This window comes from Rhipicephalus microplus, chromosome 3 (assembly GCF_043290135.1).
Source record: "Rhipicephalus microplus isolate Deutch F79 chromosome 3, USDA_Rmic, whole genome shotgun sequence".
NCBI classification, from domain to species: Eukaryota; Metazoa; Arthropoda; class Arachnida; order Ixodida; family Ixodidae; genus Rhipicephalus; species Rhipicephalus microplus.
In genome coordinates this window covers 2,206,767-2,222,523 of record NC_134702.1, presented here as the reverse complement: position 1 = coordinate 2,222,523, position 15,757 = coordinate 2,206,767, and the positions used below count along the sequence as shown (strand labels likewise).

At 49.2% G+C, this 15,757-nt stretch overlaps 1 protein-coding gene across 6 annotated transcripts in view; it reads left to right on the top strand.

Annotated features, from left to right (window-relative positions):
• The window catches only part of LOC119164063 (kinesin-like protein KIF12), a 318,668-nt gene that overhangs the window by 157,983 nt on the left and 144,928 nt on the right, over positions 1-15,757 (top strand). For all 6 annotated transcript variants that reach the window (XM_075888720.1, XM_075888721.1, XM_075888718.1 and 3 more), the window contains 2 exons: positions 4,855-4,973; positions 7,395-7,499. In XM_075888720.1, the coding sequence (XP_075744835.1) occupies positions 4,855-4,973; positions 7,395-7,499 (224 nt within the window). The remainder of the gene's footprint in view (positions 1-4,854; positions 4,974-7,394; positions 7,500-15,757) is intronic.

The following is a 15,757-nucleotide window of genomic DNA, read 5'->3' as shown; positions in this document are numbered from 1 at the left end:
GTATCAACGTTGAATCTGCCTGTATGAATATACTTATCGTTTTCACGAATGTATCAACGTTGCATTTGCCTTTCAGAATCTGAGTATGTAAAACAGGGCTGCGAATTGCCAGGAAGATATTACTGGCACCACGTGATTTATATAGAGACGGATTAATAGTGAATCTGGAGCGCGATTCTCGTGTTGTCCACTTTGTAGACTATTTACTTGCTCCTTGGCCGACTGGCTGTAGCTCGGTATGGGCAGCGTACCTCCTGTTTCTGGTTCTTCTTCTGTAACGTCGTTTGATCGTCACGAAGCTTTCACGGCTGCCTACACAGATAAGGACGGAATGCTATTCGCCTCAACTTATGCTGCCCCCAGAGATCCACTTTTGCACGCACATTTCAGAGGACCCGTGCATGAATTCTAATAACTTTGGCCAATTAGGTTAGGTTTAACGCGTGGTCATCCGCCTAACGTACCTGGAAGGTCGGTACTGCCTAACCTCCCTGTCCTTTCTCTTTCAATTCTCATTACGCATTCTCTGCTTCGTTCTAAATCACCTGAACTCGTTTATATACGCAGGTTCAGACTTTCCAAGTTTGTTTCAGCGTCCAGTTATGTATCTTTAGTTCACTTTAATTCTCTTATAGGGACCCACAACTGGCCTGTAGGTGTGATTAGATTCTGGTGGAAAGGAAAAGAGCGTGAATTATGATGACAGGTGACAGCATACTTTTCGTGATCCGGGTAGGATTTATCATTTTAAATGGCGTTCAAGAGAAGCATTCCGCGTTTCTTCCACACCGGCGCTTTCCCCCGCTTGACTTGCTGCGCTCCGTGCGTCTTGCGCCCGTCGCTGCCGGCCTGCGTCTCGCAAGGCTTACTCTTGGCGTTGTCGCCATGCAGAGTCTTCTTAAAGTCGTCCTGTGCCTTCAGCACTAGAGCCCACTCTCACGCTTCAAAATCTTCGGGCGTCATAGTCTCCCCTTCGACGTAGTATTCAATCTTCAGCCTAACAAAGTCCACGGTCACCAGGCACAAGCCAGATGCCCGACGACGCGGCCCAGGCATGGCCTAGAAGATAGGCCTAGCCTTGCCACCGCGGGGTTGATAGGAAAATCTCGGAAACTCCAAGAACGGGGTCAAACTTGCCTATATGAGTGGTGTCCGTAGGTACAGGGCAACCTCCTGCAGACGAGCCCACTGAGAGCAAGTCTAGAAAAAAGCTTGTCCGCCGATAGTCGGTCACCGGGCCGGAGCTCATGCGAAGCACGTCCGCACAGCGTCTCCACGATGGTTACAAAACCCGGTGAGAGGCAGCAATTTTCGTGCCACCATCATTTTCCACGCCAACTTGCCAGCGGTTGGCACACTGGTAAGTATTATAGCATCGACGCATACCAGTGGCTGTGCGCCCTTTTCCTTCATTGGCGCGACTAGACGCTTTTAGGCGCGTGCATACGCTTCAGTGGTTGGCCCTCGCATATCATGATGCCGTTACGCGCTTCTGGTGAGCCTACATTCGTGACCTGTTCACGGCCCTCGATCGCTTCGTGCGCGACACTGCCGTTATGAAATGTGCGATGGGTGCGGTGATTAAGGTACCGTCTACACGCGGTAAACTTTAAACCTGTCAAACCAGAACAAATGAGTGCTTAGAACTTGTCCTTTCGATGAAAAAGGAACCATGCTTGTCATACAGTCATCTTATGCCATACCAAACTTGGTATCGATAACATTAGTGAAATTGCTAGGAGAGCTAAAAGTTGTAGCACATAGATAGATAGATAGATAGATAGATAGATAGATAGATAGATAGATAGATAGATAGATAGATAGATAGATAGATAGTTAGACAGACAGACAGACAGACAGACAGACAGACAGACAGACAGACAGACAGACAGACAGACAGACAGATAGATAGACAGACAGACAGACAGATAGATAGATAGATAGATAGATAGATAGATAGATAGATAGATAGATAGATAGATAGACAGATAGATAGATAGATAGATAGATAGATAGATAGATAGATAGATAGATAGATAGATAGATAGATAGATAGATAGATAGATAGATAGATAGATGGATGGATGGATGGATGGATGGATGGATGGATGGATGGATGGATGGATGGATGGATGGATGGATGGATGGACGGACGGACGGACGGACGGACGGACGGACGGACGGACGCCTAAAGTGCTTGCAGTGCAGAAAGAAATTGTTCGCACTTAAAATCCAATATGGATTTTCCGATAAAACTTTTGACTATTCGAATTTATTTGATAAATTTAAATTTCAGGGGCAATGACATCTACTAGCTGCACATATACCAAATTTGGTATCACCTGACGGGAACAGACGAAAGTAAATGACACGTACAAACAAGATAGTCATGACATAGATGTCATGTACGGCCTAACTTACGTCCGCCTCGATTTGTGATTATTTTAAAGTGACAAACCAACCTTCCTCATTCGTGCTCCGCTATTATATATTTCTACTGTACGTGGGTTGTGGCAATTTTCTTCAGATAAAACCAAAAAAACACGGATCCCAATGGCTGTCTTGTGGTATGCTACAGCGTGCCTGCATAGCCGTGTGATTATGGCGCTAGCCTCGCTCACCGTCGGGTTCGAAGTTGAGCTTTCGAAGAAAATTCCTCCCGTCTCTCTTTCTACTTCTGTCTATTTTTCGGCCTCTGCACGTGTCTACCCTGAGCCGGAGAAATCGTCGCTTGTGTCTTAGGATCAAAACAGAATATCAAGTTGAGCATGGACGTGCAAGGGCAGCCATATGGCGGCAAAAACTGTAAAGCTCACCGAGACTCCCTCGTGAAATACATTTTGCGCTTTCAACTCACACAACAGAAATTTCCCGAGCCGGACTCACTCAGGTTCACAGGCAAAAATTTTCTTCAACCGGACCCACTCGGACTCGAACTCACTAAAGTATTGTTCACCCGGGCTCGTTCAAACTAACTGCTCGTTCTGAGTCTGAGTGAGCCCGAGTGAGTCCACTTATGAGGTCGTAAGACAAGAATCAGCTTTCTGTTTTACCATGCTATCCATACTCTTTAAACTAGTAGTCCCGTAATCGGTGGTCTTCTATGCGCATTTTGATATATTACCTTCAAATACGAGTTATGATTTTGTGAAAACCAGGAAGAACACATTTCTTGAAAGTGATGGCACCATAAGATGTATAAAGAACTTTTCTGGAGGACAATGAGGGTGGCGATTTGGGCTTGTTGGTATGGTAGCATGATAATATAAGGTAGCGCTGACAAAGGACACGGACAAGAAAAGGCGCATTCAAGGCAACACAGCGCAACATAGCGGTGTGTTTTCTTGAATGCCTTTTCTAGTCCGTGTGCTTTTTCTGCGCTACCATATATTATGATATTCCCTGAAGGAGCCGGTGGCAGGGGGTTGGGGGAGGGAAGAGGCTAGGACACCCATCTGTGTACGTTCTGCTTGTCATCAATTAATGTTTTAGTGGCGTGTGAACAAGACTGCACCGGAAAACGTGTGACTACATGTGAGTATACATGTGAATCTAGGCAAAACTGGTAGTAATGATGAAGATTGGCAGATAGCACTTTAATTAAGCAAAAAAAAAAACTAAAACTCACTCAGACACACTCAATAAAAATATATTTTGCGCATTCGACTGAGTCGCTTTCAGACTCATCAAAAGGTTCCTGAGCCGGACTCACTCGGACTCGTACTCAACAAAATAATACTCATCCAGACTCAGTAACAATCCGATTCGCCGACATACCAGTACTCGTTCGATCTCAGGCTTGATATGAGTGAGCCGACTCATGAGTCCGTTCGCGGACCTATCATTACCGGCACCGAGCGGCACCAGCATGAAGGGCACGCAACGTGCGGCGTGCGCACGTTTATATAGCAGCACTATTGCACTGACGCCTGGATATCACGTAGCTTCGCACACTAGAAAGCAATGTACGAGGATCGAGATTCACTAGAACTTGTTCTCTCCGCGAGCAGCAATATGTAAAAGCAGTGGATAGCAAATACGAAAGCAATTCATAGGAGAATACATTCTTGTACGCCTCCTTTCCGGTGCATGCGCCATGTTGCCCGAGACCGAAAAGTGCTGCAGTAGCTCTGGCTAAAGCCGGACATAAGGAATGTTAAACTACAAGTGCCTTCTCGGAGGTGGGCGGTATGCATCACGCTAAAGGTAGGCGGACCACTAAAAAGTGGTTCCTTGAAAACTAAAGTACGATTTACGCCCAACAAGGCTCGTGGAATGGTACTAGGAAAATTCATGATGAGTTGGCACCTGCATTTGGTGTCCCTTTGACGAATGCCGCATGCACTTAAAGAGACCGACAACTGGCCAGAACAGGCGACAAGAATCTAGTATTTATCAAAAGACAATGAAATACATGTAGTGACCGATTCCAGAATTATTTTCATGTTGTGACTCGCATTTATATTTTTAAAAGCGTGCTTTCAAGAAGCAAAAATCATTATGTCGCACATGCAGCTATGCCTTGAAACACGTTTATGGGATATGAAGTCGATCACTTTGCTGGACATAGCCGCGCAGTCTGAAGTTGTCATATGAGGAAAGGCTCGTATTTAGAGTGTGTATATTATTATACAATATAGCTCAATTTCGTACTGCTCACGACGTAAAAGGAGTTGCACGCTGAGAAGCGGCACTCTTGTCGCGGCCGCAACATTATATTATTAGACTCACTGACCAGTAAGCTTTTCGTCGCGCTAAACAAACAACATAGGCACACCATAAAAATTGGTTGTCGATCTCGTCAAGTACTGTGAGAATGATGTATTGTGTGGTTCACTTTTTTTTCTCATCCAGGTAACTGCATATCATGCCTAGCGGACTCTAAGAGGCGGACGGGCCACATCCCATACAGGGACAGTACCCTTACTAAGCTGCTGGCCGACAGCCTTGGTGGGACTGGAATGGCTTTAATTGTGAGTATGCACTCGACAAAATAAAGTGCTGAGCTCAGCGCATCGGTGGCCAACGCGCTGTGCGTGGAGGCAGCTTTGAAGCTGCTGTGCCAATAGTCACGTGATGCCAGAGGGCGGTGGCGAGCTTTCGACTGGGCAGAGCCTGCGCATCGCGGCATCACTACAAGAGCCCCAGTATTTCCGAACATATAATAGATATATGCGATAAAATCCGTTCACGACGATAAGTTCTAGATGCGAAACAGCTATTTGACTAGCCTATGTACCGCTGTCCCTCCGTCCACACCGCTCCCCTCACCGCAGGTGTTGGAACGGTGCCAAGTAGCTCACGCCCTCCTAGCGGTGCGCGGTGGCGTCTCTCTTCCTCACCGGCCGCGCGCTCGTGACGTGTCAGCTCTCTCTTGTTTCACCCTTTCCACAACTCGCAACGCTCAAGCCCACTCCTAACGTGGGCATCATCTTACCAGATTCGCTCGCAGGATTTCAAGCTGGACGGTTGTGCCCTCGCGATCTCCGACTTCAGCGTAGCTCCCGCCGACTGGTTCGCCCTCCGCGGTCTCCTGACGCCGTGTAGCTCTCGCATTGTGGCACCCCGCCCTTGGACTTCTTCGACCGGATCCCCACTTTCCTATCTCCTTCTTTTTTCCTCTCGTTGGCTGTCTTCTTCTGCTTCTACTTTCCTTCTATTCTTTTTATCCCTCCTTCCCCCCACCCCTATAAGGCACTGCGCCGTGTCGCCTGAAGGCAGACAGAAATTAGGTGCCTTTTTCCTCTTCATTCTAATCACTACCACCACCACCATCTTACCAGCGCCACTGTCGGCGAGAAGAAGCCGTGAACGGCGGGTGCGCGTACTGCGCGCGCCTCGAGAATTTCGCAGCGCCGACAATGTAGACAGCGCTCTGCTGCTCGCCCCGTGATCGCGCCGACAGGTGGGACGCCGTCGCGGCATGCTTCCCGCTAGCGTGCGCGTACGTTTGCATGTGCGCGAACCCGGTCGGGGCACTGCGCCGTGCTCCCGACCGGGTTGCAGAAATTAGGTGCCTTTTCTCTTCTTCTAACCACTACCACCACCACCCGCGCCACCTCTCTCCATCTGTCGGCGAGAAGCCGCGAGACGGCTGGTGCGCGCGCCTCGACGACAATGTGGACAGCGCGCCGCTGCTTGCTGCGTGAGCGCGCCGACGGGAGAGACACCATCGCGGCGTGCTTCCCCTAGTGTGCGCGTAGCTTTCCCGGCTATCGCCGGCGTTGCGAGGGTTAGCGAAGCCGATCACGTTCGCGAATGGTGATGTCGCGCCTGGAACACCGACGAGGCGCGAGCCAAGGAAACGCAAGCGTCGACAGTGGAAGACCAACGACACTGACGATGTGCGGGTCAAGAAAATCGATCGCGTTCGAGAATACAGACGGCACGCGGGTAACAGCGACGACACGCGAGCCAAGCAAGCTGAGCACAAGCGTCTTCAGCGCGTCCCGCCTCCCGTGACTTTGCGTTTCAAAGAAACGTTTATTCGAGTAAACGCTACCCCGAGTTTCGCTTCAAACCGTTCTTCCAGCACCCGCGTCGACGCCCGTTGGAACCGGGTCAATGCCGTGCGCACTGCTGATACTTCGTATCCCGTCAGGGTGCCCTTCAGAGAGATGGTCCATAGTTTTTTAGATGCGGAGCATCTAATACTCGAGGCTTGTAGTGCGGCGCCGTCCGCAAGCTTCCTCCTCCTTCTTCCACCATCTGTGCATCCCTTCCTCCTCTACACACCGCGCGCGCTTCACTCCTCCACCATCTGTGCACCCTTCCTCCTCTACACACCGCGTGCGCTTCTCTTCACGAACATTCGCTAGCTGTATAATGTAGCGCGCATGCGCCGTCACGCTTCGAGAACATCGGCAGCTGACGCGCGCGCATGCGCCGTCGCGCTTCGAGAACATCGGCAGCTGACGCGCGCGCATGCGCCGTTGCGCTTCTCCCCCTTCTCGAACATTCGACAGCTGACAGTGCATGCGCCGTCGCGCTGTATATATACTCAAGGTCGGCGCTCGCTCGCTCAGTTGCCGCTCGTCGGATGGTTTGTACGGCGCGTCGACATCCAAGGTCGCGGTGAAATGAATTCCAACGAATACACAAACACAATGATCGACGTCCGTTCGACCAGCGCCGCCCTTTCGCATACGTGTGTACGTGTTGACTCATTTAACACCCCCTCCTACAACCACGTTAACCAATTTAGCCATCGACCCAAGTAAGTCGCACTTTAACAACCCGTTAACCAACTATATGCTCCGCATCCTCCTCAGTGTTCCCCCGAGGGAAGCTGCGGGCAATTTTTTTTTGTCGTAGTGAACCGGGAATTCAAATAGCTTGAACATTTCCGTAATGAAAAGAATGCGAGGAGGTCTCCTGTTCATTTTTCTGTGCAGATAGCCTGCGTTTCTCCCAGTGCTTCCAATGCCCACGAGACAATCAACACTCTGCGGTATGCATCAAGAGCCAAGAAAGTCAAGACGAAACCAATGATTAGAATGGTAAGCAAACGCCGGCACAACCTATAACACCAGTAGTATAGGAATGGGCTGCTGATAAAACTCTCAGCACTATAGACTTGCACTTGTGGTGCCGATTCGATTCGATGAAGATGGTTGAACGGGAGCTGGCATAGCACTCCAATTACTGCGTATTTTCGTACCAAAATAATTACAATGATATGCGCGTCTTCATCCCTGTTATTAGAGAAGCATCTTTGACATCGAAGTATATGATCTTCCTACTGAAAGCCGTCTTGCGTCTAGAAAAATGAGGAGGCTACCTTAATTTTTACATAAATGCCTGCTATAGGCACTCCCACGTTGGCGTTCAGGTGTCCTACAGTGTATTCATTACGTTACAAGGAATATATTATGGGTGGCACATAAAAAAACGCAACACCAGGTGCCGCAGCGCTAGCTACAATTTTTAGATGAACTCGATGAATCATAGTGTTAAGAGCAAAGCGATGATGATTCGGAAGACGGGAGAGAAAGACTGGCAAAAACAACGGTTACTTTAATAGAACGACGCTTCTTTGCGTAGAGAAAGCAACACTGCTGGAAAGACAAGAATGCGGTGGCTCCTCAAATGCACAGTAGCCCAATTCTGCCTTTTCTCAAAACCCGCACACAGGTTACACGCCCGCGCTCACTACTTCTGCAATGTCACATCACAACTCCGGCCGGCTCGGCTCGCGCAGCAGTCGTGAGCTGGCGCCATCTTTCGAGTTCCACGTCGCACAACAAGAGCGCGCACACTCGGCCGCCCTGCATTCACTGATCACCGGAGTCTTTTGTCAGACCCATCCGGATCTATTCCATCCTGGCCTGGCCACAAGTTTAGCTTGTCCAGTCGAGTGATGCTGCTGCGTGCGTTCCTCTGATGCTGTGCACTGAGCAGCCTCCCGATGCGATATCGGCCATCGGGTGGATTTTCCATGATACCGTACGCTCTTTTGTACTTCTCCTTGGTTCGCCACAAGCTGCAGGACCTCATTCGACCAAAACCACATCTCGCAGTTTATAATCGGCGTTTCTGAACGTTTCGTGTGTGATGAAGTTTATTGATGTAGCGAAGCCGCAACAAGGTTGCGAAGAAAAAAATGACCATACGACAAGGTTGGCAAAAGTGGCACAAGCTCTCGTGCAATCAGAACACGCGGTTTTTCGTCCTCATTCGAAGGCACATGCACGTCGGTGCATCTGTTCTACTACAAGGCCCCCGGGTGAAGCGCAGCCATCCTGGCGACTCAGGGAGTAGGCACAATCAGGGGGTCGTAGTAAGGCTTGAGACGGTCGACGTGTACGGTCTCGCGTCTTCGGTGGCACCAATCTGGCGATTGTGTGAGAGGCTCGACAATATCGCTCCCCGGCGAGATGGCTTCAGTGACACGGTAGAGTACAGCGCCAGAAGAGGAAAGGTCATGAACGTGGGGGGGGGGGGGTACCCAAAGCGGGGGGGGGTACCCAAAGCGAGACAAAGGAGCCAGCAGGAAACGCACTGGAGCTGGGTGATGAGAACGTCGTCATGCCACGTCTTTTGTAGACCTTAAGCTTCCTCTGTCGGAGGACGAGACAATTGACGGTTGTCTTCGGCGTATCTGTCCACTTCAGAAACTGGAGTGCACTGAAGAGCATCAGGGCTGTACGGTAGTATGGCGTCCAATCGGTGGGAAGGCTCGCGGCCGTACAAAAGAAAGAGCGGGGGAAAACCAGTAGTCGCTTGCGTCTCGATGTTCTAAGCGAACGTAACAAAGAGTAGTGGAGTGTCCCATTGGGTGTGGTTGGAGGATGTACATTCTCAACATGTCGCAAAGTGTGTGGTTCAACCACTCGTTTAGACTAGCGACGTAACGGCGTCCGAAGGAGACGAGCCACCATCGCTGGTTAAATCAGCAGGCGAAGACGTACACTTAGGGACGGAAACGAGATGCCCAAGTAAAGCGGCGGCCGTGGCGTCCAGCCAGCCAGAAGCACACGAACATCCTAAGCGCCTCGCGTAACAAGCCACCGGCGCTCACTGTCTTTTAGGGGCGAAGCTCCTTATAGCGGCACCCGTTCGTCCCGCGTCCCGTCGTAATATGTAACCAGTCTTACGCTTTGACCTGCAAACATTTTGATCTCCAAGATGGTGCCGGTTAGAGATTCCTTCTGTGCGTTGTTGAACATCAAAAAATATTGCTCAATGTACATGCCAATAGCTGATAATGGGGTATGAGAGACAGGAGCATTCGGCTTTTAGTTAACGTGCACGCTGCGATCCCCATTAGCAGCCATTGCATTTACATTGAGCACTATCTGAAGGGAAAGGGTTGCTACGTTATACCCGCTGGGTGTAACCACCTTAGTTTTAGAAAAGTTTAGCGAGCGTTGAGCCGCAGTGCCATGAATACAATGAACTAGTATATACCATGAATGAACTCGAGGTAGTTAAAGGTGGGAAGTAGGTACGAAGTGCAAGCCGTAAGAAAGTAAAAGCCGAATTCTCCTGCCTCTCATTTCCCATGCAGCCATTGGCATGTACATTGAGGTCTATCTGCCAGGAAAAGGTTGCTACGTTATACTCGCTGGGCGTAACCTCCGTGGTTTTAGAAAGGTTTAGCGAGTGTTGGGCCGCAGTGCCATGAATACAGTGAACTAGTATATACCGTGAACTCGAGGTGATTAAAGGTGGGAAGTAGACCCGAAGCGCAAGCTGTTAGAAAGTGTGCGTGTGCCACCTCTCGTTTAGTCCTTGGAATGTCCGCTGGATGGCGGTGTTTCTATATGGGGAATATATGATGAAAAGATGCGACATGGTGGTACTTGGAGTGTTGAATAGATGGACGAACGGACACACAGACAGATGCATGAATGGACGCATGAACGGATGCAGGGGCGGATGCATGGACGAACGCAGGAACGGACGCATGCACGGACGGGGGGATGGACGCATGGACGGTCGCACAGACGGAAGGAAGCAAGAACGAATGGACGGACGAATGCTTCGCCCCACTCTCCATCATTCACTCCGTGGATATGCTGCCAATTTTTTTTCTTTGGCCGGCTGGCCGCCACTAGCGCCACACTACATGGGCTCCCCGCCTAGCGCGTTACGTAACGCGATAGGGAGAAAATGTAACAGAGGTCGTGATAACATAAAAACACTATGTACATGTGTGGCAGTTTCTGCAGTGTCCACTGGGAAGTCCGAACGTCATCAGGTTGGAAAAGCGTAAAGTGGAGTCCGAAGGTTGCGGCGGCCGGCACTGAGACCCACGAAGCGGGCAAGACACCGATGGTTGCGCATCTATAGCAGCAGCGAGAAAAGCAGAGGAACGGGTTGGAAAAAGCACTTGTGGAAGTCGTGTAAACGCTGTGGTCAGCGCCACCCCAATCGTCGCACGTTGCAGCTTCTTGAGTGCCTACAACGGTGTCTTTCTCGACAGCGCAATGGATGTTCCGGACATACTATGGGTTGTGCACTGCGCATATAGCCGGCAGAGCCTACCATGAAACCATAGGAGGACGGTGGTAACGGGTAATGGCTGTCCCCAACCCCGGTTAGTGACTGGTTATGAATTGGTGGCGGGGCGTATATGGTGTGGCTCTTCAGAAAGGTGAGAGCAAATTTTCATAGGCAGGTCTGAAAAACCCTGGCTGTCACTTGAGACGTTAGAGAAGTTGGGTGGTAGTCTACGAAGGTTTGAGCAGCAGGCTGCGGTGTGTTGGGAAAGCTGATAGCATGCAGCGAAAGAGCGGGTTCCGGGTTGATGTTATGAGTGGTGTCACGGGCTTCCACAGTTGTTGGGAAAGGTGTGGAGTCTGTAGGTGGGTCAGCTTACTGGGCTGGGAACGTCAAATCGCCCGGAGCAGATGGTACAACTGGAAAAGTTCCTGCAGTGAATCTGACGGTGTGCGGGGCAGTGGCCGACGGGTCCTGCGGGAGCGCGCCGCTTCTGGCACTCCTCTCGCAGTGAACCAGCTGTATCTCGGCAATATTGTTTTCTCTCGCGTCTGAATGTCTTCAAAGGGTATTGTTAATTATAAGAAACTTGTCAAACGTTGAAACTTCCTGTAGTAAAGGTTAGTTTATTCAACATCTACACACGAAACAGGGGCACGAAGCAATGATCAAAAACACAAATAATTGAACATACTAATGAAAATTACAAATGATACATGAGCACTTTATTTTGGAGCAACAGTTATCAACTTCCGTGCTTTTGCGACAGCTTTGGCATCGGCTTTAGCAACAGCGGCTGCGTCATTCCTCTCTTTGCAATAATTATTTAGCAGAACATTTGTTGCACATTTTATCAACATATTTATCACAAAATCTGGTTCGTGCCCATTCGCACAGTCACCAGTTCCTCAAATGCTGGCAAGCTCTCTTTCACAAGCTGTTGAACAATACACCTGTGATTTCGTGCCTGCAGAAAGCACGCGGCATTTTTTTCATTCTGCAGCAACTTTGCAACAACAACCAGAGTGTGCATCACTACTGTCACAACACACGCGTTCGGAAATTTCAAGCCACCTCGATTGAGACTTGCTATTAAAGAATTAGCATCGCCATCGCACTCAGCATCGCAACTGTCAGCAACAAGGTTGACAGTAGTTGCACTTCAACGTTTTCACCACAGAGTTAGTGTAAAAGCCTCCAACATAAGCAAAAACAGTGACGCGTGTGCTTAAGCTGTCAAGGTCTTCAGGTTTGACAGTAACTCTGAAGTCCTGTCGATTTGTGGCTGTTGCCGATGGAACAGGCTCATCAATGAAATCGTCACTGCTCATTATAGGAAGAGTATTTTGTAGGCGAATTCTGCCTTCACTCTCGTACAGCTGCCTAATGCTGATGTGGTAATGACCACCAGCCATTCGCCTGTACTGGCCAAATCGGTTTTCGAGGCCGTCTGTCTGCAGCTTGCCGAGCAGGACATATTTATAACGAAGCTCGACAAGGCAGTACTTGTTGAATTCAAGTATTACATAGGCGGAATGCCTTAGAGCAGATTGAGTTTCTCGCGTGAGAATGCCGTTGTCGTGTTTGTTGGATTCCCACACATCCAACCAAGTGACAAATGCATCGAGAAATTCCAGCTTAGGGTCACCATTCAGGCACGAAACTGGCTCTTCATAAACATCTCTGTGGTGATGGCCTCTGTGAGGTGTTTGAACGTTTACATTCTTCCACCAGCGGAGAACTATCCTGATAAAATTGGCAGTTTCTTTGGCATGCCATAAAGCATGAAAGTTCCAGTGGTGATCCAGTGCCTCAGCTACAAAAGCATTGAATATTTGTAGTACTAGCTTAACATTCTGCCTTTCGAAGTTGCTAGGATTTAGCTCCTTTGACAAAAGGCGATAGCTGTATTTCAAAAGCTGAGAAGCCTCTAGCTTGTGCAGCTCCCGAAGATCTTTGAATGATGCCCGCTGTATGCAGTCGGGATGGACACTGTTGTTTGAGAGATCAAACATTGGAAAATATAGGTTTGTCCGAAGATTCTTTTGATTTATCCAGTTGTTTCGGATGCATTTAAAGAAGTGCACAGAATGCACAACATAAAACATAGGTCTTGTTGCGTCTTTTGGATTTGGGTAAACGATGCTCAGATTTGGCGGATCTGAAAACATACTGAGTGCCTTGCGATTGATTGCGTTGTTGTCTGAAATTACTGCAAGAACTTTAAAACCTATTTTCTCAAGGCCAATGATTACATTTTTCAGGACAGAATGAAGAGAGTTAGCATTCATTGTTCATGCAGGCAGAATGTGCACCACCTCGCTAAAAGAACTCAGCATGCTTTGCACCATAAACACATGAGCAGAAGTAGCGGCCTCTTCACTGTTTCCTGCTGCCTTTACTGTTTCCTGCTGCCTTCACTGTTTCCTGCTGCCACTATTTCCTGCTGCACCTTTAAAATCGAAGAAAGGCTAAATGTGAATTTCGTCAAGCATGAGAACCACGGCACTTTCATGCGGCTGCAATTGCTTAAATCTGTGCTTTATGTACCTGAGAAAATTTTCACTGGATGACTCAGTGTCAGGTGACAAGTGAAACGAGGAGCATACATTTCGACAAGTACTGGGATGTGGCATGGCAAAAAAAAACTGAACCCCTCAGAAATTTGTAGGCGTGTGGAGATATGGTATGCAATATGCAAGCAACCACCATACTTTCGGAGGAATACTGCAATCGTTGTTTTCCAAGCAACGCCACTTGTTCTCGCAAGAACCGACTGATACGTTCTTGCTGTCAATGCCATCTCGTTCAAGTTGGTCGAGAAGGCTAACGACTGCGTCACAAAGACCTTCTGAGGAGCATTTTTCATCGAGGATGCTTTGAAGCCTACTCAGGATGGCAGACAGGACATTCATATTCCCAATGCTTCCTGGCATGACATATTCACCTATACGGCTTAATTTAGTACCATGAAAGCATACACTGATACTCAGGTCGCTGAAAACAGTAACAGACGACCGCAACAGCGGCATGCTCTCATCAACAGTATTTAAAAACAGGGCACAGTTTGTGCGGTGAGATACAATCCACTCATTTGGCACAGGTGCACTTTTCAAACATTCCATAAGCTCAAGAAGCGAGGAAAAACAGCATTTCGTTTCTTCATCGCGATAAGAAGCCTCCGATTTTGCGATGGCAAGAGCGAGGTCAGCCGCTTCTCGGCGCATTTTTTTCGTTTCCAGGCATTCTCTCGGAGAAGGGTCATCCTTCGACAAGTATGTAGGACATCCTGGGAACAGTGTGAGCACTGATCTTGAACGCAGGCGTGGTACTTTCAGTGAGACCTCCAGCACTCTTCTTGTCGTAGGATCCGTGTAGGACGACTTGTTCTGAAGGCATGACTCGGTGAAATGCAATGCGCATACCTGCATACCAACAGCAGTCGCAGAGTGTCAGCAAACCTCGGAATGCGTCTAAACATTGCACAAGCGCTTCGCGAACTGTTACAATGAGTATAATTTCACCATGTGATGCAATGGTGACATCCAGTTTGGTCTTACCTTGTTGTTTTCCGTAGGAAAGAAATCCTTTCTTGGAATAGCACTGAGCCACTTCTTCCTCAGCACTTCATCCTTGGGGAGTGAAAATACTTGAACTTTCTTCCCGGTCTTGTAATTACTTGAACATTCCGGCACACAGCACTTATTGGGCATGTCAGAAGCTTCGTGCAATAAAATTCCGGCGGTAAAATTCACTGCACACAACGCAAAGAAAATGGCTCGGCAGACTCGCGAAAAAAAAAAAAAACACGTGCAGCACGGCCGTCACCACTGCAGCGAGTGGAAATTCGGGAATGCGCGACGGAACCGGTCAGGAAGTATGGGACTGGTAGGACGGCTGGTGGTGACGTCACAGCGGAGGGCGCATGCCTGAAGAATTTTTAGGAGGTGTTGGTGAGGTGGCCCTATCGCTCGCCGCACACAACAGCTTACCGAGCGATCGGCGTCCACCGCCCCGGGCGGTGTCACGACGCCTCGGCGTCGAGCCGCAATACAAGACAGCAACGAAGCCCGGCTCCCTGAGCTCAAAGAAATAGGAGATGCTATTTACAGAAAATCGGACCACCCACGAGGCTTCCGTACTCACTCGCTTCGGGCCTGGCCTACAAACAACGGGCTGTAGGCTTTGCTCACCCCAGGATGCGGACCACATGGCTCTCGTCCTAATTCAACAACTGTTTTGAAAACTAACGCCAACAAAAAAGAACAACAATTGCGAGCAAAAAAAAATAAAAAATAAACCTGCCGACAAATTCAAACACGTCAGAAATACCGATCTCCTCGCTCTCAACAAAGCACACAACCGATGCTAGCAAAGTCCCCCTAGGCTTACTCTACCCCGGCTCTAACAAAAGCTTGTACCGAACCGCAAAAACTGTCGTCCGATACTGCAAGAGCTCCACGATGGGCAGCCAGTGTGGGGTCTCGATATGGCGAGCGAGCATCACGCCACGCTCTTTGAGTGAACGGACACAGCAGACGCGGTCGGTATAAACCAAACAACATACATACATTTACTTACCTAATTTATAACGACGATATCGCCCGCCAAATGATACATCAGTCGTTATCAACACGCTAGGCCATCGTTAAGCCCAAACTCCATAAGCGCGAAAATGCACGCGACAGCGACGAGCGACGCTATGAGCGACGAAACAGGGCGTTCGCGCGACGTGTCGCGTGCTCGTTTTCGCGCGATCGCTCGGTTCTCCAGATTTGGAAACCATCGCTCACCGCCCCGAAGTGCTGGGCTC